Source organism: Thalassophryne amazonica, chromosome 21 (assembly GCF_902500255.1).
Source record: "Thalassophryne amazonica chromosome 21, fThaAma1.1, whole genome shotgun sequence".
NCBI lineage: Eukaryota > Metazoa > Chordata > Actinopteri > Batrachoidiformes > Batrachoididae > Thalassophryne > Thalassophryne amazonica.
The window spans coordinates 37,942,122-37,967,075 of NC_047123.1; the positions used below are offsets into that span (position 1 = coordinate 37,942,122).

The window sequence follows — 24,954 nt, forward strand, 5'->3', positions numbered from 1 at the left end:
TACGCCCCCTGTTGTGGGTCCGTGTCACTACACTTTCACAACAGGATATCTCGGCCAACGTCATGGATCCCGAGGGGCGTCAACCATCTGTTGGACAACCAATGGAAGAGCAGGGTGCACAGGCGTCAGCAGGAGGCGTGATTGATGAGTTGCAGCAAATCCTCACCGCCTTTACTGCTCGGTTGGATCTAATGACCGAGCAGAACGTCTCGTCAACCGCAGGATGGAGGTTCTCACCGTGCAGGTGGAAAGCACGCGCTCAGGGCACTGCTGCAGCTTCTCCTCCTGCTGACCCGGTGCCAAATATAGACATTCCAATGGTCATTCGACGACCCCCCCCACCATCCCCTGAAGCATACATAAGTCCCCCGGAACCATACGGAGGTTGTGTAGAGACGTGCGCGGATTTCTTAATGCAGTGTTCGCTCGTCTTTGCACAGCGTCCCGTGATGTACGCGTCAGACTCCAGTCGGGTGGCTTATGTAATTAATTTGCTTTGAGGTGAGGCACGCGCCTGGGCTACGGCACTTTGGGAGCAGAATGCACGGCTCCTAACGGTGTATATTGAGTTTGTGAGGGAGTTCAGACTGGTGTTCGATCACCCACATAGAGGCGAGACCGCTTCAACGGTGCTGCTGTCTCTGAGACAGGGGCGTCGGAGTGCAGCCGTGTATGCAGTCGACTTCCGCATCGCGGCTGCGAGGTCCGGCTGGAATAACGTTGCACTCCGCGCCGCCTTTGTAAACGGACTGTCTCTGGTCCTAAAGGAGCATCTGGTGGCTAAGGACGAGCCGCAGGATTTGGACGGGCTTATTGATCTAGTCATACGATTAGACAATCGGTTAGAACAACGCCGTCGGGAGCGAGATGAAGGATGTGGCCGGGCACGCGCCGTCCCTCTCCCTTCCGGGTCCGAAAAGGTTCTTCACCCTTGTACCTACTTTTCTCGCAGGTTGACCCCGGCAGAGCGGAACTATGACGTGGGCAATCGGGAACTCCTTGCGGTGAAGGAGGCTCTTGAGGAGTGGAGACACCTGTTGGAGGGAGCTTCGGAGCCGTTCACGGTTTTCACGGACCATCGGAACCAGGAGTATATCAGGACCGCCAAGCGGCTGAACCCCAGGCAAGCCTGCTGGTCATTGTTCTTCGGGCGTTTTGACTTCCGGATCACCTATCGCCCCGGGACCAAGAACCAAAGGTCGGATGCCAGGTTCTGTAAAAGACTGTGTGTTCGTAATTGCGGAGGGTGGAGGTTTAATACCCACCTGTATTGCTGACTGTTACTGGGTGTACATACACCCACACCTAACTGTTTCTGCTTCCTGCCAGCAGTACCAGATCCGACAGCCGGAGACGGTGGCCACCTGGGGATTCGGGACTTGGCGGCTCCAGTATCTTCTGGGTTCGGTGGCAGTGGAAATCGTGTGGGATCCGGTTCTTGTCTGGACAGACGTCTTCTGTCCTCGAGCCTGCCCACATGTCACCTCTGTGGATTGACTGCATATAAATTCTGTAATCATCTGTATTTCGTTGTGCACATTCACAACAGTAAAGTGTTGTATTTTGGCTCATTCATTGTCCATTCATTTACGCCCCTGTTGTGGGTCCGTGTCACTACACTTTCACAACAGTAGACCTGGTTTGACTGCGCATTAGAAATTTGGTGTTTCTGTTGATAAAAAAGAGCACAACAGTGTGTGTGGAGGGGGGGCCTCAATATGGCTAGTACCTAGGGCCCAGAATTTGGTGCTACGCCCCTGGGTATGATTGGGAAACAATATACTTGTATAACCACCAGACGATCATTTAATTCATGTGATCATGCTGTTCATCTTGTTCATGTTGTGTATAAATTGTATAAATGTTTTGTTGTACTCAGCCTGCATTTGGAGCTGAAAGAGACAGTATTTTGAGAGAAGAATATAAATTGATGCAGCCCTGTCACATGTTGTGTCATTACAGCCTCTCAGTAAAAAAATTGAATTTTAAAATATAAATAATATCAATAATTTATTTGTTATAGGGAGAGGTACAGTAGAAACAAGAGATTTCCCCTTTTTGGAGGGTTTACCCTACATTTTAATGTATTTTTCTTCTCATGTATTACTGTTCAAGTCAGTGTGCGGGAGATCACCAGCAGGGGGCAGCATTCCTCTGCGTTTGTAACTGCCCCGCTGCTCAAACATGCTGCCTGCTGTTTATTTTGCACTTGTCGTCTAACCCGCTGTCTTACCATAATTTTGATTTTCTGTGGGTAGTTTTGAACAATTCCGTAATAATGATGATGTTCTGCCTGTGTGCTGTCACACTTCCATCGCTTCATATATTTAAGATGCTGCTTCTTCTGGAAAGAACTTGGTCTCCAACCTGACACCTTCTCTGGTGTGAGTTTTGTGTCTCTGTGCTTCATTATGTGTTGGGTTCAGTCGGTGCAGACGCAGTGACTCACAGCAGCAACAAGAAGCTCACTGTGACTTTGGATCAGGTTCCACCTCAAACTCTGTTGTGCTTTTGCAAAAATAATGAGCTGCTGTGTGTTTGTGTGTAAAGTTTCTCAGCTGACAGGAGGTGAGATGTTTTCTCACCTTTGTGCCGGGGACTCGGGTCAGTCTGTCCTCTGTGTGCTGGTGGTGTGGAGGACGGCCTTTGTGTGCATCGTCTCGATCTCTCATGTGTCCCAGACGTTCACAGACTGCTCACACTTGTGCTGAAGCTTTCATTTAAGTTCACTTAGATTTACTCAGAATGCTCAAAAGATGATTCAGACCTGGAGGTTTTATTGTACCAAGGTCAAGTGGAAACTTTGACCCTCGGTTTCACTTTGTCTAGATTTTGCTGACCTTTGAAGAAACAGAATCAAACTGTCCAACATGGAGACAGGTACAATATCTACACTGTCAAAAAAATAGGAGGGTGATTCAACTTAAAAACTTAAGTTTAAATGCAGTCTTAAAACACAAGTCAACTCAACTTCAAGAAAAGCTTTTATTCAACTCAGGAAGGTAAGCTATAAGATGACAACTTATATAAGTTACCTTCACGCAGTCCCTCTAAAAACCGATAGATATTGATGACAGTTGAAAGACTGGAGAGCACAAATCTTTCTTTCTGTCCTCTAGGTAGCGACCAGTAGCAATTACAGTGGTGCAAGAGGATCTGACTGCAGAGGAACGAGCTCGTGTGGGATTTCGACTCCCCGGCCACTTTATTAGGTACCACAAATAGCTAATCACCCAATCACATGGCAGTACCTCAGTGCATTTAGGCATCTAAACATGAAGACAACTTGCTGAAGTTCAAACCGAGCATCAGAATGGGGAAGAAAGAGGATTAACTTTGAAAGTGGCTTGGTTGCTGGACTATTTCACAAACTGCTGGTCTACTGGATTTTCACGCACAACCATCTCTAGGGTTTACAGAGAAGGGTCCAAAAAGAGAAGATGTCCAGTGAGTGGCAGATGTGTGGACGAAAATGGCTTGATGTCAGAGGCCAGAGGAGAATGAAGAGACTGGTTGAACGGACAGACTGTTGAATGGTTGACTGCGTGATGCCATCATGTCAATATGGATCAACATCTCTGAGGAATGTTTCCAACATCTTGTTGAATCTATACTACAAAGAATTGCGGCAGTTCTGAAGGCAAAAGGGAGTTCAACCGGTAAGGAGTACCTAATAAAGTGGCCAGTGAGGTTTTGCGAACACTTCAGTTGTGAAGTTTGCTGTTTTTGTATGATGATTAGCCCGAGTGACAGCAGACTGCATGATTCAAAACAAGTCACCGCATTAACAGGTTTCTCGCCTCTTAACGAGGTTGCATGAATAAATTTGGACTGTAGTCTCCATGAGTCCCCAGAGACCAGACTGCTGCTGTTCAGCACGCTGGCAAGACCAGATGTTGACCTTTTGTAAACAGCAGATATGGGCAAACGTCAAGTAGAAGGAACTATTCTTCTAAATTTGTTCCTTTGATATGAATGACAGTGAAATCAGTAAAGATAGAGCCAGTGATACATCCACCCCTTCCTCACAGCAGGAGTCTGATCTTTCCCTCTGAACACACCTCAATTATTACAAAACATGATTTTCTCATCTGAGGATCAGCAGCTTGTTAGATTATAAGTCAGGGGCGCACGCAGACTGGCTCACAGTCACAGACGTTGCTCTCAGTTATTACGCATTCATAAATCAAAAGGTTGTGACGGAATTAATCTAAAACGATGGTGAGTGTAAGTCACCGGATGCAAAATATGACAGCTTTATTAGAATCCAGATCGCTTGAATTTTTTTGAATTAATGTGACACTGTTTGATTAAATGAGAGCCCCGCCCCTACCCATTACTTTCTGAGGCGAGGTGTCAAGGCGACGCGAGTCACCAAAAGACACAACCACGAAGGCTATTTCTGTTTGGGAACACATCAGTTGTGTTTTTGTCTTCTTTCGGCTGTTCCACTAGTGCAGAGGTGGCCAAGTTCGGTCCTCGAGAGCCACCTTCCTGACACTCTTAGTTGTCTCCTTGCTCCAACACACCTGAATCCAATGAAAGGCTCACTAAAAAGTCTGCTAACAGTCTTCATTGGATTCAGGTGTGTTGGAGCAACGAGACAACTAAGAGTGTCAGGAAGGTGGCTCTCGAGGACCGAACTTGGCCACCTCTGCACTAGGGGGGCCACAACAGGTCCATCGTTCCAACTCACCCTGTCCTCTGCATCTTCTTCTGTCACAGCCACCCACCTGCATGTCCTCTACTCAGCCATCCATAACCTTCCTCTTTGTCCTCCCTCTTCTCCTCCTGCTGGTGGCTCCATCCTCAGCACTCTTCTCCCGTATACCCTGGGTCCCTCCTCTGCACATGTCTCAGTCTCTCCTCTCTGACTTTGTCTCCAAACTGTCTGACCTGTGCTGTCCCTCTGATGGGTTCATTCCTAACCTTGTCCATCCTTGTCAGCCCAGACAGAATCGTAACATCTTCAGCTCAAGCCACCTCCAGCTGAAGATGCTGCAATTTTATTTGGGAATGACATATTAGTTGTATGCAAAATTAATTAAAAATAAATAAATAAAATTAAAATAAAAAAGTCATTAATCAAAAGTGTCAACATTATTATTATTATTATCATTACTATTGTTGTACATAAAAGCATTTTTTATTTTGACGCGAGGATGACTTCCTCTGCCATGATATTAATTTTTGAAAAAAACTACATCATGGATTGCACAAAGTGACTGCACATTCTATTTAATATAATTCAAATAAATTGTGACTTTTTTGAGCCAGCTGACTTTGTACATGGATACAAACACATTTCAGGTCAAAATGATGAAAGTGTAAAACTCTGATTCAAGCACTGTCTCAGTTTGTTTAGTTCTTTCAAAATAAAACCTTGAGTGATGGGAAACGACACAATTCTCCACCTGCCAGGAAGCTGTCGTGTCCCTGAAAGCATCACACTCGTCCATCTGTGCTCTTTTTTTACTCTCTTTCTTAATCTCCTTATTTTTCTTCTCATTATCTCGCCAACACTTTCTCATGCTTTCTTTCTTTTTTTTATTTTGTTTTTGTCTCTTTGGTGATTGCTTGCTCTGCATTCTTTTCTTCAATCACGGGCTTGTGATTGCTGAGAGCAACACAGTCTTCTCCCCATTAAAAGGCACCAAAAAAGCAAGAAAAGGAGAAGAGTTAAAGGATGTCGGTGTGATCTGTCGCTGCCCTTTAGCTTTTTTTTTTAACTTCAACCCCAAAATAGCAAACTGTGTAAAACAGCTGCACATTTATTTAAACTGTATGAAGGAGGTCACAGGGAGGATTAAAGGAGAGAGACGCAGGTATTCACTGAAGAGTGGTTTTGGGTGTATGATGTGAAATAGGGAGTGACTCTGCTGATCGGAGTGGAGTGGGAAAATCACTCCACTGCTGGGGGGGGTTGATAACCAGCTTGTCGCAGGGAGAAGGAAGCTAAGTGGCAGGTAATGTCAGAATGCAGATCACAGCTCGGCGAGCTCCAGATTGGAGCCCAGAGGTTCGGAGGTGCACATTGTGCAGTTTTGTATTCAATACAAACAGTCACGAGAAGCTGAGTGTGTGTGTGTGTGTGTGCGCACGCCCGTGCACGGGTGGGGTGGGGACTGTGGATGTGAAGCCTAAAGAGCGCTTTGGGAGTCGAGCCAGGAGGGATGTTGCAGCAGCCCAGAATGGATGAAAGGAGGCTCAAGCCAAGAGTCTGATGTAGTCGATTGCAAACCTGCAACAGGGCGCGACGTATGTCACAGTGCTGTAAGTCATCAACGTCACCGCCACTAAGTGTTTTTACCCCAGGAAACTTCACTCGTTGGATATGTACCGTGTTGGCCGTACGGTCTGTGGTAGATAACGTACAACAGACTCTACTGTCAGAAATGTTTTTAAAAAATGTCCATTTTCAGCAAGCTGCTCTCTGTTCGCTAACTGAACTCTACTCCCACAGAACTTAACCCCCAGGAGACCTTAGCTCCTGAGAGAACTCTACCCCTGGAAGAACTCGCCCCCGGGGAACTCAGCCTAGGGCTATCACAGCCCAGGGAGTAAATCAGGGGACTTGATCCCTGCACAGTGTCAGTTACAGATACTTGATCAGTGGTTGCACAGTTTGAGTGGGAAAAAAATCCAGCTGCTCCACGTTCACGCAGCCTAATATGATCGTTACATTAGATGTTAACTTATTTTTGTAAAATCCATTTGTGGACTTAATCTAGCTGATATGTTCACTGCCTCATTTCTTTTTTATTTTTGTCATTTCTTCATACATCACAGATTTTTTTGTATTTCAGTAACACTGAACATGACGTCCCCGTGACCTTTAATTAGAGCAGGGGTTGGCAACTTGTTCCAGAAAGGGTTAAGAGGGTGCAGGTTTTCTTTGCAGCCACTGACTCCAGCAGGTGATTTCACTGATTAATATCACTTGGAGCAGATGGAATCAGTTAATCAGTGGCTGCAAAGAAAACCTGCACCCTCTTGACCCTTTCTGGAACAAGTTGCCCACCCCTGAATGAGAGTAAGTGGTTGAAGGTGAGTGAGTGAACATGATGTGAAATATCTTTGCAGAGTGCTGAAATTAGTATTTTGTTTGCTCAAGTGAAATACAGGATACAGTAGGTTCTCCCGGGGGTCAATCTCTCTTATTACCTTTGACCTCTCTGCAGTTCATTATCAGCGTGCTGAAACAATGACATTAAACCAAAATGACCCCAAACGTTTGCTTCTGTCGTTCCTCAGTTTTTGTACTTTGATCTGTGACCTTCCTGGACTCACACTTTCTGCCCCCAAAACGCATCCAAATAGCTCTGCTTTTCACAATCTGTCACTGTGTGAATGCAGAATTTACCAACAGCTCAGACGAGTGCTCTCCTTTGTTTTTTATTGGGGTGGATGTGAGGCATTATTGTAAAGTGCGTTGAGCATCTGATGCAGATGGAAAAGTGCAGTCCATTTACCATTTATTAGCATTACGTAATTGTTACAGTTTGGGAGAGTTTTAGAAGATATTCACGATAATCGCTCGACCACACACCAAAAGCTTTGTTGTGGTTGAGCTGATGAGTTCTTTGAGGCAACGGCTGTACTTTGTTACTCCATGTGCCACTTAAAATTTCAGGCTATTATCTCACAAAAAAAAGGGGGGGGGGGGTATTTGATAGATTTAGAGGCTGATGTTTTTAGCTGGCTGTCCTCAGCCGGAGCCACGCTGCCACGACGACTGAGGTTTGGTTTTTGTGTCTGTTCTCTTGTCGCCGTCTTCACAGCAGGAGCCAAAATCATCTTAAAGAAAATACATCAAGTACCAGTGAGCTGAGCTTTGTGTGAGCTGCAGGGACCTTCGTGCCACGCGTGTGCATGTGCGCGTGTGCGTGTGTGTGTGTGTGTGTGTGTGTGTGTGTGTTAGTCCTGGTTCTCTTTGATCACAGCAGCAGCGTGAAGAAGCAGATTATCTTCGTACTGCTGCAGTGTCAGAAAAACACAAACAGGATGACAAACCTCACCAGTAAATTTAATATCCTTCTCGTGTCACACACAGACACCGACACGTGAACTAACACACACACACACAGAATTTGTTTGTGAATATAATATAATGTGACGATATCGCTCAGTATCAGGACTGTCTGCTGTGTGATACTGTGCGCTTTCAAACAGATTGTAAAACCGTATTCATCCACAAGGACATTAATGGAGCTCTTCGTATTTATGATACAGCAAAGAAAACTAATTACCTCCGCCAAGGAGGTTATGTTTTCGGTCGCGTTTGTTTGTTTGTCTGTCTGTTTGTCAGCAGGATAACTTAAAAAGTTTTGAACGGATTTTGATGAAATTTTGTGGAGTGGTTCGAAATGACAAGAGGAACAAGTGATTAAATTTTAGTGGCGATCCGGATCACGATCCGGATCCAGGAATCTTTTAAAGGATTCTTCACCATTGCGCGATAGGGGGAATTTTGACATCCACAAAAACAAGGCAGAAAGGCTTGAAAAAAATTAGGGTGTAACATAGTCAAATGTTCTATCAAACAACAAAGTTTGGTGATGATCAGATCCGGATTCCAGATCTGGTGATCCAGAATATGCAAAATATAGGGAAAATAGAAAATGTGTCAGTGTGAGGTGACAAATGAAGCTAGAGATGCACAACTAACACCAAATTGTAGCTGAATCTGTACTGATTCAGTAAGGTGTCATCAGATTTGATGTAGCTTCAAATGTTATGGAGCTAGATCCAGAAGAAAACCGCCATTACCAAAAAATCATTTTTATGCAATAACTTTTGAACTAATAAAGACATAAAAGTGATTCCAAGTTCTAGTGGTATGTTTTCACGGTCAGGGATGTCAAATATAAAGGAAAGAAAACTGTATGTATCATAGTTTTGGTTGTAACACGGAATTGTTGAATAGATCACTGTGCCAAGGAGGGAATCTCTTTACGGTCAGTGACCCTATGGCCTTGTTTAGAGAAGTGTTTCATAAATGTTAAAAAATTCATATATTTGCAGTTTAGTTGAATAATAAATTTAATTTTGTCTCTTATTTGTTTTTGTCTATAAGCACATGCAATATCAATATCAGTGCTCAGATAACAGTAGCTTCTGGGAAAGGTGCAAGTTGCAATAAACTGTGATACCAAGCGCTAAGGATACATGCTATCCAGTCACAGCAGATGAAACTTTTTTACTACTGAGCAAACATCACTGTTAGACTTTTTTAGGTTCAATGATTCCACGGCGTGTAGATGTTATGGCGTCAGTGACCCCATGGCCTTGGCGGAGGTTTGCACTCTCTGAGTGCTTCTAGTTTCTGAATGCAATATTAATTCATAAGTTGATGCTTTAATTTAGTTCTCTTCTATGAATGTACATAACATCAGTTGTCTATGCTGATATTTTTTCATATGGTGGTGGCCAAGTGGTTAGTGCACTTGATTTCAGTGCTGAAGGTTCCCGGTTCAAATCCCACCCCTGCCACATTTCTCCATGTAATGTGGAGGTGCGTCAGGAAGGGCACCTGACGTAAAACTTGTGCCAATTCAACATGCAGATCCACTGTGGATTTGTTGTGTGCAAACGTGGGAGCAGCTGAAGGGTCTTACTTTTATATCTCGATTAAATGGGAAAGTGTGTCCAAACGTTTGATAAGTTTTTATCAAACCTCCTTTATCCAGTTATCAGTTACCACATATCCTTCATCATTAGCTGACTTTCAGCGTCTTTCCTAAATATTCCCAAAGAATGTCACTAAATATAACCCTAATCCTAAATCCAGAATCACTCCAACTAAACATCATTAGATCAAAGGAAACATTAAAGGCAGGTGAGGATCTGCTTCATGCTTGATTGACATCTTCCCTGATCCCGTATGTCCACAAAATTTCACCAGAATCCACCCACATGTGGCTGCATGACCTCTGACCTCCTCCATCAGCTGCTGGAAGGATCACAGTCGCACCCAAGGCTGTTCCAGACGTCTGCGCTCTAATGAGTGCCCTTAAACAGATGTGTTTCTTTGACAGAGAATTTACACACACAAAGATGTGTGCACGGAAAGACGTGCACGCTCACATGCTCGTGTTACTATCTGTGCATATCCCCCTCCCAGCCAGGCTCTGAGGCGGATACTTAGCCCGAGGACTGGAGTTGCCAGGTTATGTAAATAAATTAAAGCAACAAATTATGTTTAAAAGCTTCTCCCTCAGACCAGAGAAAAGTAAGATCCATTATTCATGGATTTTACTGCCGGGAATCTAACACCGGGCATGTGCGTGTTTGCCCGTATTCTCATGTCAATTATTCCAAGATGAACCGCAGTTACGCCGTTAGATTATCTCACTGATGAAATTGAATCGCATTTACATACTGAAATCACAACAATGGGTGTTTAACCTCAGTTTTAATGTTGTGTAAGTGGTGAGCTTCTTATTATGTCAAGCAGTAAACATTCCAGTGCTGAATCAGCACTTATAGCTTCAGTAATCATCTTCTGTTACAGCAGGAAATAACTTTCTCAGCTTCTATAATGAGACACGAGAGAAAAAAGTGTGATGTGGTATCTTATACTGAATGTAGAAACAATGTTATGCTACCTGGAAGAAAAAAAAAATAAAAACAGGTGAATGACAACATGTTACTGTTTTGATCAGATTCAAGTAACATGTAAAACACATGGACACGTAACCAGAAATTCATTGCATTTCAACCCAAATTCAAGTGCCAGTTTGAGACTCATTGTCTCGCCAGGGTATTACAATAAAATAAAATAAATAATAATAATAATTACAAGTTGGGTAATATTCTTGATTGAGCACAGTGCAGGATTCTCTCCAGTGTGCAAAATGTTTCTGTTTATCAGCCATTTGGGCTGCATACGGGCAACAATTTGAGGTGGAAAATGTTGCTGTAAATATAACTGGAATTGCTAATCTTCAGTAACTGCATCGTGGATAAAGGAGACTTCTGCCTAATTCCAACCAAAGCTCTATTTCAAGATGTTGTGGGCTCATCTTTTCACTCAGATTTTTTATTTATCATGCAAACAGCACGTTAGCGAGCAGAAGCTATCAGACAAATTATTATTACGATACAAAAAGAAAGAGAAAACCGCTTGCTTTCACCTCTGAACAGGTGAAACCGTCGTCAGTATAAAATACATACGCCACTTCAATGTGGCACTAAATGTGAACAAATTCATCTCTCTAAATGTTAATAAAATTTTAAAACAACTAACTAGACAGTTAGCCTTACCTTTGCCAAGCCATCCTCCAGCGCAACTGTCCCACAAAGTATAAACAAGTCAAGTGCCACGTTCAAGCTCATTCTCCAAGTCTCAACCCCTCCTCCTCCTCATTCACATCAGTGCACAGGAGTAGCGTTCAGTCATCACGCATGTAGGTGATGCCATCTTGTGGCCACAGATGATAATGAAGTATATTTTTGACACAAGTTGCTAATTACAAACTTGAGTCTGGGGTAAAATTGGCTGGGAGAACATGTCCATTTACTGGTCCAGAATACTAATGTTATGATATTCCATAAATTAAATATGAAAAAGTGACAGTATGTGTCAGGTTTTTTTGGGCAGTCTGGTGCCCTGGTTCCCAACCTGGGGTCCAATACACCAATAATGACCACAAGCAAAACAGGGAGAAAACCATAAGAGGGCAAGAGTGTGGAACATGTTCAAATCTTTCAGTCATCTCCATTAAACACCCTGAGTGTGATGAAAACAAAACAAACAAACAAAAAAAAAACTAACCATGAAATAAAAAGTCTCAAACTCATAATATAGCAAGCAACTTGGCGTTGTCAAGGTAACACGAGAAGCTGTAATGTGACAGTTTATGTCATTTTGAACCCTTCTCCTCCAAGTGCTGCCAGCTGAGTTTGTGAGGGTTCAGGGCTGAGATTCACAGAATTTTGTATTTTTTTAATATTCTCATTTTTTTTTAATAACTTCATTTTAACAGCATTGTCTTTGAGCGCTCATCCTCATCCAAAATCTCATCCTCAAAGAGACAGCGTGGTCATAAAGTGTTAAGTATTTGTTGTTTGCATGTTGAGTGGGTAATCGGTGGTGTTAGAAAAATGTTCATGGCTCCTCATTTGGTTTCCACCAGCTGTTGTGGCTGCATGTGATCTTCGTCCTCATTAGCTTTTTTCCAGCCGCAGTTATGCAGCTTGTAAAAAACTATTAAGAGTCTGCAATATCAGCACTGAAAGTGTCTGTAAATGATGTAAACTAATGTGCTTGTTGTCATGTTGTTGATTTTAAACGGTGATTAAATTCCCTGACAGGAGCTCGGCTGTGCACACATTTATATATTTTATTATGTTGTGAAAGTGCTGTAATGATCAGCCAATCAACAGAAAGAAAAACAGTCGGAAGCGGTTAATAATAATCACAGAGTCCTTTAGATGATGTCACTGCAGGTTTGTACATAAGTGAACTCATGAGGTCAACAAAATCTTGAAATGTTGACATTGTGCTGATGGGGAACATGAAAAAAATGGTTTATCAGTTTGTATTTATTTTACACACCACTTTCTTTCCTCCTTTCCTTCCTCTGCATCCTTTCTTCCACATTCATTTCGCCTCTTCTTCTTGTCTGTCTGGGTTTTAGTGTTTGTCTGTTATTGTCTTCCGAAGCAGCTGTCCTCCATCACAACGCCTCAGAAAGGAACGCTGCAAACGACAGACATCAATAAAAAGACTGTCATCCAGGAAGAAGACATCTGGATGTCTTTTCATGTTTTGAGCACAAAAAACTTCTCCGCTTCTTCACACGTCTCGACATCACTTGTTGCACATTCATCATCACCATCACTTTTACCCTCTTCATCATTAGTCTGTTCAATAGCGTGAGCTGTGTTCTTACATGTGAGGCTTTCATTTAGCAGGTGAATACCTTCTTCTTCCTCATCTGGAGCCAACAAACTGGCTGCAAACGACCACATCAGCTCCAACCAATCACTGCTCCCCTGAGCTGTGACCTCAGCCGCTCCAGCAGAACTTGACTTGCTTGGATGAACACCACCTGGCAACAAATAAATCATAGATTAAGACTTTTCAAGGAAGCACAACGGTAACATGTGCAAAGTGTTTTGGAATGAATATGTTAAGATTCACAACTTTTCAAATCCCATTAATTTGTGGCTTTTGTACTGATGAGACTTAAGAACATTTTCAGGACAAAAGATGGGCAGACAAGGATGGTGTTCCATCTCAGCCAGGCAGTATTTATACAAGACTGTTTAAATAAATTATGTCACAACCTTTGAATGAACCTTTGAGTGAAATAGATGTTTGTGTCATTTATTTAAACTTGGCAATGACATTTCACCTGTGTAGTGTCTGGGAATGGTTGGGACTTGAACTATCGAGCTCCAGCTGCTGTCATTGTGGAGCTACTCATTGACAAATGTGACAAATGCACTTAGTGCAGTGACTAATAACAACAAAGAAATATATATCCCTTTTACACATATATCACAAAGTACTCTAGGTCCAAATTTGTTTTTCATCATGTTTCTATTAACAGATGAGCAAATGACACAGAGACATCATTAAATCTCTTCCTGAAACTACACAGTGTCACATCTCATTTCAATCCCTGTTGAAGACTATCTGGAACCCACAGAAGGTCTCATGGGTCTGTCTCTTTCTCTCTCTGTCTCTCTGCGTGCCGCTCTGTTCAAGAGTTAGATTGATTCACACCGCCACTAAACCCTCATAAATGCTAAAAAAAAAAAGGTCCCGCCAGCCTGGAAACACTTTCATTCTTATTTTGTCCGACAGGTAACACATTCTGTAATTAAAAAATATGTGGATGGGTTAATTTCTTTTCCATGATCTACAAGATACCATGCCAAACTACTAGTGTCAGCTTTAGAAGGTGCTGCTTGCCTCTTGTTCGCAAAACTCTCTTACCAACAGCAGGAGGAGGGGACCTGAAAGAGAAAACACACGAATACGACATGAACAGAGATACTGAGAGGAACAAGACAGAGTCTGTAAAGAAATAGTCATTGAACAGTATGTGACACTCACAGCCTGTTAGCATTCATCTGCACACACTGCAGGACACATGCTGGACACAAGAACAACAAACAGGACAAAGTAACGGACACCACTGCAAATCTATTCAACATTCCAAGCCTTAACATCACTGCAGCCACCGCTGACATTTTCTTGTTTCTGTGGTGTTTGATAACTTTTGGTTTCCTGTCTGAACATAATCATTCTAGCTCATGTTTCACAATGATTTTAAGTTCTGTTTTGTGTTTTTTATTTGCAATCACCTTCCTAAAAGTCAAATTAGCACAAGTGTGTCACTGAATGCATGTGGTGAATGATCATTAAAGTCCTTGATGGAAATACTTCCTGAGTCCAAGCCAAAAAAAAAAAAGTCCTCACGCTGCTGTGACACCTGCATTTAGGCTGTGAAATTTCAGACCCCGTGACACACTGGACATATTATATTTCCCAGATGGTTTGGGAACACCTTGGGATCCCCCAGGAAGAGGTGGAGGAGTTGTCCACAGATAGGGAATTATGACCTGCTTGGTCTACTGTCACTGGATAAGTGCCAGAAAAAAATGAAGGAATAAATTTGAGATCAACTTCAACTTTGAACTTTGACACAGAATTTGCCTGGACCATCAGTCACAAGCACATGAAATTTAACGCCCGTTTCGTCTTCCAAGGATAAAATTTACCTTCTGCTTGGAAACTGAAAGTGTTTTGCCGGCACTTGCACCCTTTGGGAGACATAATTAAAGAAAATGTGAGAAACAAACTCGAACAATAGGCCCAAAATGATCAAACTGTGCTGCCAATTTGAGAATTGATAACACCATTATCTCCTTTATGTATTGATTTTTTTCTTTGTGTATTCACCTGTTTGTACGTTGTGCTGAGAAACAAATGAAAGTCTACAAGAGATTATTTGTATATATTGTGTGAGATGCATTTCGGGGGGCAGTACCGCGGCTTAGTGGTTAACAATGTTGCCTCACAGCAAGAAGGTCATGGGATCGATTCCCACCTGTGGCCTTTCTATGTGGAGTTTGCGTGTTCTCCCTGTGTCTGTGTGAGTTCCCTCCTGGTGCTCCGGCTTCCTCCCACATCCAAAGACATTGCAGGTTAGAAGGATTGGAAACTTTAAATTGTCCGTAGGTGTGGGTGCGGGTGTGAATGTGTTTGTTCGTCTATATTTCTCCCTGTGACAGACTGGCGTCCTGTCCAGTGTACCCCGCCTCACACCCTATGACTGCTGGGAGAGGCTCCAGCCCGTAAGTGGTTGAAGATCAGTGAGTGAGTGGGTGTATTTTGAGGGTCATTGCTGATGGGGGTTCCTGTATCAGACAGGGTCCCTTATACAGGACGGCGTCCTTTGAGATTCTGTTGTGCATCCAAAAAATTTGCCAGGATGCACAAGGGATGCAAAAACACATTTCTGTGTGCTTCAACATCCCTTGTGCATTGTGTCAGTGTTCTAAACAGCAAATTTCTTGGTGATCTGTGTGTTGACCAGCGTCCTCTTTGCCTCCTCTGTGTGACGACCTGTGACGGCGGAGTCCTGTGCATCCATTGAGCTTCCTTTGTACTTCCTCTGTGCCACACTTCAGCAACCAATGGCATTCTTTCAGCACCTATTCAGCGGTGCTTCTGCCTCCTAGTAACGTTTTTTGGGCAACACCCACTCTTTGCCTCGCTGTCAAAGAAGAACCATCCCCTGTCTGATTTGTTGGACTCTACTGACTCCTTTTAGACATGAGCCTCGGGCTGCGCTGCTGTCCAAGGTGCTGAAAGAATCAAGCGAAAATGCCCACTGTGGCTTTTAAAACATCTGTGCCTTCCTTCAGTGTCATGTGGTGTCCTCCACAATTTTCTGGTCCCATATGGGACACAGAAGGGACTCCATCCCTGTGTGAGGGTGGTTTAACGGGGTAATGTAGTAAAAGCTTCTTGGTTTTGAATGTGTTTAAATAAATGGCTGCTGAAGTGCCGGTGAGCTGCAGTTCTAATTTTACCTGTGGGCCTTCTAATGATTCAAGGTTTTGTTGATGGCTTTAATTTTCCCACGTGGCACCAGCGGCTGCCTGCTCGCTGCCCCAGTGTGGAGGAGTTAAATAATAGACCTTCACAAAGAGCTGATTAATGCGCTGACATTTCTGTGATTGACACTCCAGACAGAGTGCCAGGAATAGAACATTCTGAGAGGTTCTCTGACTTATATACTGAAAAACTACACATTTGTGACTACTACTAATAATAATTATGACTTTCTATCAGACTTTTGCAAGAATCAAAGGACGAAGTAAAATAAACATAAATAAATGGCAATAATTAAAGAGTACACGACAATAATGCTAACAAACAAAAAACTAATTAAAGAGTCGATAATACAAAAAATGTGACTTTTTCTCTGGAAAATACAGAATTTTTAAGGCCATGTGTAGAAGGTAAATGTGTATTGTCACAAACACAATGAGCCATGTTGTTCTGCAGTGAATTAATTTACAGTATCACAGTGGACGAGTATCACAATGACACAACTGACAACTACAGTAAGATTTACAACCTGCTGCTGGTTTATGGTGATCAGTTTGTGGAGTTTTGGATCCAAATGAAGAAAAGATTTTGGGAAACCATTGACCTGAAGAAAGTGGTTACAAAAAAAGTTTTAATGTATTTTGAACCCAGAATTAATTTTGTACCCCACCCCCCCACAAAGAAAACAAAAAGAAAATTCTTTCTCTTCCTCTCGTATCCAGAATGTCAACACCAAGTCCAGACCAACAATGAGTCTGTTTCAGACTGAACACGTTGCCAAAGATGTTTGGTCCGACAGTGCCCAAACAGATCTCTAACCTCAGTCCCACTCCTACAGTAACCTGTAGTAACATGTAGTATCCCGTAGTAACCTGCAGTATCCTGTAGTAACCTGCAGTAATGTGTAGTTGGGGGTATCACAGTGGACTTTTGATGTTGGTCTTTCTAAAATCTGATCCCATTATTCTTTTAAATCTGATTTTGTCTACAATCTAAAACACCTGTTTTATTAAGCAGGTTCTTTGAAAAAAGCTTTAATATGTTTTGTGTTTTTGGTTTCATTATCGTCTGAACTATGAGTGTTGAAAATCCAAACGTGCTCCTTCACCTCTTTTGGCTTTCTGGTGTTGATTTTTGTTGAGTTCTTCCAGTTGATCCACATGACGTTCAATGACCATCTGGACATTATTCACTTGGGTCTTTAACTCCTTCAACGTGTTGAGGTATTCAGTCAGAACGCTGTTCGCCCTCAAAGTGGCTGGACAAGAACAGGTTGAATAAGTACAAAGATCGTTCTCTGCACTATAATGTTTAAATAAGTCTAGAAAACTGACCAACAAAATGGTCCTGAAAGTAAAAGCAAACGGTTGGAAAATGTGAAAGTGAAAGGACAGTACGTACCTCGGCAAGACTCAAATGAGAAACACTCTTTCAGCTCTCTAAGGAGGACGTCATCTGACCTCTGAGACAAAGTACACATTATACACAATTTACAGGAAATACTTCTGACATAATCACTTGTCACTACAGCGCTGACTGAACTCGTCCACAGAAAGTCCAGAGACGGCTGACCTCTTTTGAAGGCATACTTTTTGGTTTACTTTTAGTCAGTCTTGAATAAAATGTTAGTTTTAGTCGACTTAACATTGTAGACATTGTAGAGCAGCGAGCTGAGCAGATAAGGAGTTGGCCTGACCAATATGGAGACCTAGTTTTGACTTCTGCTCACGCAACCTGTCTGTGTCCTTGGACAAGACATTTAATCTACATGATCTCAGTCCACCTCGCTGTCAGTGGATACTGACTTTGGCTGGGGAAGTAACCTGCGGCGGACTGGCGTCGTGTCCAGGGGGAGTCGTAGACTCTCATCTGCTTGACTCTATGGAATCCGGAGATAAGTAGCGGCACCAAAGGACCTCAGGGCTGATATGACTTATAGGGACTATCATAGGATTTTAGTCAACTAAAACTAAACCTAAAAAAAACAATCCAGATGACTAAATTATGACTAAACCTAAATTAAATTTGAGTCAAAACTGTGACTCAAACTAAACCAAAACATGCTGTCAAAGTCAACACTGCTTGAAACATTCTCGACAGTAAGACACCTTATTCCTCACCTGTTTGTAAATTATATCAAAGATGTTCTTTCTTAGTTTAAAATTTTTTCTTTCGGGAAACAGATCCTGGAGGTCGTCTCGGGTCAGCGTTTGGATTTCATCGTCCGTCTGCAGCCCCACCTCTGCAAAAACAACAACGCTTTTGTTTCATGAACACAATTCCATTTCAGTTCTTCTTTATGACCACCAGCTGTTCAGTCCTAACAAGGGCTGAACAACTAACTGCGTCAACTGAGTTACTTTGAGATCCTGACGAGCACAAGTACCAGTTAACCAAACTAAAACTTTTATCCCTCAGTCTGAGATCTCCTATTATGACCACAAAAAACAAACTCCACTGAAGAACTAACACACGGCACCCGTGCTGTAGAACTGTGTTTACTAATTACTTCAATAATCCTTCTCATATTTGTCTTGAGATGTGACCGCTCCATTAATGGATGGCTGTGAAATTTAATTCATGAATTAATTTATATTTGTGAAATATTTGCTCAATCCAATGTTGAGTTAAATATCATTGATCTTTGACATAAGGACAGCAGCGCCCAAAATGGTGCCAGCTTTCATACGAGCTAGGTATGTTAGATAATCCAAGAATACAAACCATTGAGCTGCTGGAGTCCAGTTAAGTGAGGATCAAACTGTATAAATAAACTGACATTAATTGATTCATCTGCAACCTAACCTAACCCAGTTAAGAAAATAGTTTGTCCACTGAGACATTTTACCGTAATACCCTGTTCAAAGCTGTAAGTTGTGCTTCTCAAGAGAAATTGCTGGAGTTTCTTTCGTCCGTCCGAAAAAATGTTTTGTATCATAAAACTCAAGAATTGTAAAACTCAAAATCTAAATTTTTATACCTTAATACTTGGAGGCCAAAGATCTTCCTGCCAAAAAAAAAAAAAATCACACATTTCTGGCAGTTAAAAATGCCCTTTTTTTTCTTACTGAATTTTGGGTTTCACACGTTGGAAATGTATCAGAAGCCCTGAAATGTTCACATCATCTGCTAGATGGCGACAAAACCTGCTTGAATGTGCAGCAAAGTCTCGACTGATTATTCATTTAGCAAGTGAAAATAAGATGGACTGACAGCCAAAAATCTATTTACAGTTGTGTTCCTGCACTTATATAAACTCTCACGTTTTCTCATATTTCATGTGCAGAAAGAAAACAATCATCAGGGTTGCTCTGGCCTGGAATACCATGTTTAGTGGGCCTCATCTGATCCCCGCCCCGCCAGTTTGAGACCCTGTTTTCTCACACAGTCCAGCCATGAATGTAATTACTAATTAATCATTACTTACCTTGAAAGACAGAAGGAGCGCTTCTATCAAATTTCTCTATTTCCTTCAGTAAGACTGACATTTTGCCTGCACAAAAAGACAAGTGTAGATTTATTGCATTTATCAGACGGTAAAATGTCACAAAAATACAGACGGTTGACCAGTTCTGGATCACTTTTTTTAAAGTCCCGCTATACGGAGCCAGAATGCAACTGAATGTCCTTTATGTGTATTGTTGTATTGGGTATTTGGATATTATTTAGCTGAAAACGTCTGGGTGGTGTAGCGCTTGTACTTAAAGTGTGAAGCCACATTATGTGTGGTGCAAATATTGCTGGAAATGGATCACTTTGGGGTCATTCCTGGCATCTGGCTGGAGCCCTTCTAATGCAGAATGATACACACTGTGGCCGAGAATGTGTTTGAACACAAAATGATATCAATTATACTTATTAAAATCTGATCCCATTATTCTTTTAAATCTGATTTTGTCTACAATCTAAAACACTTGTTTTATTAAGCAGGTTCTTTGAAAAAAGTTTTAATATGTTTTGTGTTTTTGGTTTCATTATCGTCTGAACTATGAGTGTTGAAAATCCAAATGTGCTCCTTCACCTCTTTTGGCTTTCTGGTGTTGATATTTGTTGAGTTCTTCCAGTTGATCCACAGGAGCTTCAATGACCATCTGGACATTATTCACTTGGGTCTTTAACTCCTTCAACGTGTTGAGGTATTCAGTCAGAACGCTGTTCGCCCTCAAAGTGGCTGGACAAGAACAGGTTGAATAAGTACAAAGATCGTTCTCTGCACTATAATGTTTAAATAAGTCTAGAAAACTGACCACAAAATGGTCCTGAAAGTAAAAGCAAACGGTTGGAAAATGTGAAAGTGAAAGGACAGTACGTACCTTGGAAGGACTCCCACGACAAACAGTCTTTCGGTTCTCTAAGGAGGACGTCATCTGACCTCTGAGACAAAGTACACATTAACACAATTTACAGGAAATACTTCTGACATAATCACTTGTCACTACAGCGCTGACTGAACTCGTCCACAGAAAGTCCAGAGACGGCTGACCTCTTTTGAAGGCATACTTTTTGGTTTACTTTTAGTCAGTCTTGATAAAATGTTAGTTTTAGTCAACTTAACATTGTAGACATTGTAGAGCAGCGAGCTGAGCAGATAAGGAGTTGGTCTGACCAATATGGAGACCTAGTTTTGACTTCTGCTCACGCAACCTGTCTGTGTCCTTGGACAAGACATTTAATCTACATGATCTCAGTCCACCCCGCTGTCAGTGGATACTGACTTTGGCTGGGGAAGTAACCTGCGGCGGACTGGCGTCATGTCCAGGGGGAGTCGTAGACTCTCATCTGCTTGACTCTACGGAATCCGGAGATAAGTAGCGGCACCAAAGGACATCGGGGCCGATAAGACTTACAGGGATTATCATAGGATTTTAGTCAACTAAAACTAAACCTAAATAAAAACAATCCAGATGACTAAATTATGACTAAACCTAAATGAAATTTGAGTCAAAACTGCGACTCAAACTAAACCAAAACATGCTGTCAAAGTCAACACTACTTGAAACATTCTCGACAGTGAAGGGCCTTTCACATTGAACACGTCAGGCCAATCCGTCAACGCTTCCCAATCCGTTGGATGCGTTTCCAACGTGTCATGACATCAGACGCTTCGCTTCGGAAGTGGCAAGGGGGCGGAGTTTTCTACATCACACTCTGGCTGTTTCCACAACCTGAAAAAAGTTCAGCAATTGCTTTCTTGAATTTGCGTCGCCTGAACCACAAAAAAACTTTAAAAAACAGCAGTAGAAACATTCTCCCATCACCCTGCTGGGAGAAGCTTTTTTTCAGCTACTTTTCAGAGTGACGCTGACCGAGGGAGGACTGACGACTTGGTGGGATATCGATCGAACCGCGACAGCGGGCCGACCCACACGGAGAAGCCGGCCTTCAGGCATCATCCCTGGGCAGACCGAGGCAGGCAGCCGGGGTGATGGAGCAAACCCACTCAGTCCGAAATCTCCCACTTTTTGGATATATGTGAAGTCCCAGTTTGACCAACGGAGTTTAGTTCTGCAGCTTTATCGAGGTGAGAATAATATTAAAGTAAAACGTGACGTTTGCACTGCTGTGAAGGTTTAATGATCGGCTAACGTTAGCTTAGCCTTTTAGCACAGTTGATCTGAGTGAACACTTTAATTTGTAAATGGTTCAGTCTTTTTTTTTACCAAATAAAGCTACAGCTTTTTTCGGACACACAAAAGCTCAACTTTAAATAATTTTTTCGTGCTTTTTTTTTTCCATCGTTTTTTTTTTTTTTTCCTTTTTTATATAAACTGTTTAGTGTTGCTTTATATTTAAAGAAATATTTTTATTTGTCCTAATCAGGAACATTTGCTGTGCAGACAACCGAACTGCCATTGATGAGCTGAACACCGCGAAGTCCAGTCAAAAGAAAACATCACTGCTCTTCAAAATAGGACAAAAGTGTCTTCAGCAACACCACCAGAGTTCAAAGCTGCAGAAGAGACCTTCATCTGGTCCCGAGAATCCAGCAGAACATCACCTACTTCTAAATAAAAGGCTCTTTCAACAGCAACTATTTCATTATTTTTAAAAAGCTGTTTCATTTTATATTTTAACAATAAATGAACGAATCATTAAAAATGTCCACGAATCAAAGTCAAAAGACATTTGCACAAGTAGAAGCTCTCCACTTATTGTGCTCAAATTCATATTTTAGAAATGACTCTGTCCTGATAACAACATTAAAGGCAATTACATATTTTGAGGAAATTACAAATTGAAATGACCATTAAAAAAATTCATCATGAGGTTTATGTCACAAAAATCCTATACTTTACAAACATACTGCAGTCATTGTTAAATTATTTCTTGTTCCATTTATAATAAGCATTTGTATTTATTTACTGTGTGTTTTTCTGGTTGAAATGAGATATAAATAATTTACCAGACTTAAAAAATGTACAAATTTCCATGTTATTTTATTTGTCTAAAAATAAATGTCTGAGGTTCCTTATGTTAAACAAGAATTATCTATCTGAAACAACAGGTGGTTGTAATTTACAGATGAAAGGTTTCTAAAGAACCAATTATAGATTTATTTAGCTATTTTAATTACAAGTGTTCTAAACTTTTTTTAACAATCAGAAATTTTGAGGTAACAACAAAGAAAAAACATTTCCAAGGATTTTTCTTCAGAAAACTGCTCTATAAATGAGCAGTCCTGTGACACGTTAATGTTTTGTACAGATCAGTGGTTTCTGCCACTAGTCTTCTGTGTTTTGGCCCGACGCGTCGTTCCTATTGGACAGCGTGAAGGTACGTCACAGCTCAGAGCGTCGAAAGTTGGACTGGGTTGAACTTTGACCGCATCAGCCTGCTGACAAGCGGCAATGCGCGTCCCGTCAGAAACATCGGTTTAGCTCGGCTTTGGATGCGACACTTCTGACGCATCTAAAAAGCAACGTGTCTCATTAAAATAATGCTTTTTAGACCGATTTTTGACGCATTTGACGCTTCCGACGTGTTCAGTGGGAAAGGCCCATAAGACACCTTATTCCTCACCTGTTTGTAAATGATGTCAAAGATGTTCTTTCTTAATTTAAAATTTTTTCTTCCGGGAAACAGATCCTGGAGGTCGTCTCGGGTCAGCGTTTGGATTTCATCGTCCATCTGCAGCCCCACCTCTGCAAAACAACACGCTTTTGTTTCATGAACACAATTCCATTTCAGTTCTTCTTTATGACCACCAGCTGTTCAGTCCTAACAAGGGCTGAACAACTAACTGCGTCAACTGAGTTACTTTGAGATCCTGACGAGCACAAGTACCAGTTAACCAAACTAAAACTTTTATCCCTCAGTCTGAGATCTCCTATTATGACCACAAAAAACAAACTCCACTGAAGAACTAACACACGGCACCCGTGCTGTAGAACTGTGTTTACTAATTACTTCAATAATCCTTCTCATATTTGTCTTGAGATGTGACCGCTCCATTAATGGATGGCTGTGAAATTTAATTCATGAATTAATTTATATTTGTGAAATATTTGCTCAATCCAATGTTGAGTTAAATATCATTGATCTTTGACATAAGGACAGCAGCGCCCAAAATGGTGCCAGCTTTCATACGAGCTAGGTATGTTAGATAATCCAAGAATACAAACCATTGAGCTGCTGGAGTCCAGTTAAGTGAGGATCAAACTGTATAAATAAATTGACATTAATTGATTCATCTGCAACCTAACCTAACCCAGTTAAGAAAATAGTTTGTCCATTGAGACATTTTACCGTAATACCCTGTTCAAAGCTGTAAGTTGTGCTTCTCAAGAGAAATTGCTGTAGTTTCTTTCATCCGTCCGAAAAAATGTTTTGCATCATAAAACTCAAGAATTGTAAAACTCAAAATCTAAATTTTTATACCTTAATACTTGGAGGCCAAAGATCTTCTTGCCAAAAAAAAAAAAAAAATCACATTTCTGGCAGTTAAAAATGCCTTTTTTTTCTTACTGCATTTTGGGTTTCACACGTTGGAAATGTATCAGAAGCCCTGAAATGTTCACATCATCTGCTAGATGGCGACAAAACCTGCTCAAATATGCAGCAAAGTCTCGACTTTATTCATTTAGCAAGTGAAAATAAGATGGACTGACAGCCAAAAATCTATTTACAGTTGTGTTCCTGCACTTATATATAACTCACACGTTTTCTAATACTATTTCATGTGCAGAAAGAAAACAATCATCAGGGTTGCTCTGGCCTTGAACACCATGTTTCGCGGGCCTCATCTGGTCCCCGCCCCGCCAGTTTGAGACCCCTGTTTTCTTACACAGTCCAGCCATGAATGTAATTACTAATTAATCATTACTTACCTTGAAAGACAGAAGGAGCGCTTCTATCAAATTTCTCTATTTCCTTCAGTAAGACTGACATTTCGCCTGCACAAAAGACAAGTGTAGATTTATTGCTTTTATCAGACGGTAAAAAGTCAGAAAAATGATACGTTAAACTTTCAAATCAAAGATGATGGAAGCCAAACTATTACAGATTCTCAGAGGCAAATTGTATATTTTAGGTATTAATGTGGAATTTTCCAGCGGGATTGGAGAACATTACTCAGCTCGAAAATGAAGCGAAAACGAAAGTGATCAAAAGTTAAGTGTCCTTAAACGCGTCCTCGTCTTGCATCCTCGTGACGCTCTCAGCCCAACGCCCCGCCCACTCTCGACTCTCCACTTCATCGATTTTCGCTTCCTCCAGACACAGCTGTTTTTATGTACAAATTATATTCCTGCATCTCGTCATTGTTGTTTAATTTACAGTTCATGTATCAGTGTTGTTGTTGTTGTTGTCCATTCGGCTGCTTCCGTTTTTGTTGGGGTGATAAAAATAAACACACATAAAAACACATCATGTATAGAAAT

General features: G+C 41.6%; 1 protein-coding gene and 1 long non-coding RNA gene across 2 annotated transcripts; both read right to left on the reverse strand.

The window, feature by feature from the left end:
* Positions 1–12,566: 12,566 nt before the first annotated feature.
* On the reverse strand, positions 12,567–13,965 carry LOC117503441. The gene is made up of 3 exons (XR_004558568.1): positions 13,949–13,965; positions 12,897–13,055; positions 12,567–12,703 (listed from the first exon to the last, which is right to left on the reverse strand). It is a non-coding gene; the product is annotated as an uncharacterized LOC117503441 (long non-coding RNA).
* Positions 13,966–16,498: 2,533 nt separating this feature from the next.
* On the reverse strand, positions 16,499–24,692 carry LOC117503439. The gene is made up of 9 exons (XM_034162669.1): positions 24,403–24,692; positions 23,096–23,217; positions 20,389–20,449; positions 20,097–20,246; positions 19,503–19,568; positions 18,196–18,317; positions 17,477–17,537; positions 17,184–17,333; positions 16,499–16,679 (listed from the first exon to the last, which is right to left on the reverse strand). The coding sequence occupies exons 1-9, from the start codon at positions 24,461–24,463 to the stop codon at positions 16,549–16,551; spliced, it is 924 nt and encodes a 307-aa protein (XP_034018560.1). The 5' UTR covers positions 24,464–24,692; the 3' UTR covers positions 16,499–16,548.
* Positions 24,693–24,954: the final 262 nt, after the last annotated feature.

Bases quoted from the DNA above. Each gene is read 5' to 3' on its own strand.
- LOC117503439 (XM_034162669.1), bottom strand. From the start codon at position 24,463: ATGTCAGTCTTACTGAAGGAAATAGAGAAATTTGATAGAAGCGCTCCT. The intron at 18,318-19,502 runs GTAAGTAATGAT...TTGTTTTTGCAG, and splicing joins CGCTCCTTCTGTCTTTCAAG to AGGTGGGGCTGCAGACGGAC. The intron at 17,538-18,195 runs GTGAGGAATAAG...ACTTTGTCTCAG, and splicing joins TTGATATAATTTACAAACAG to AGGTCAGATGACGTCCTCCT.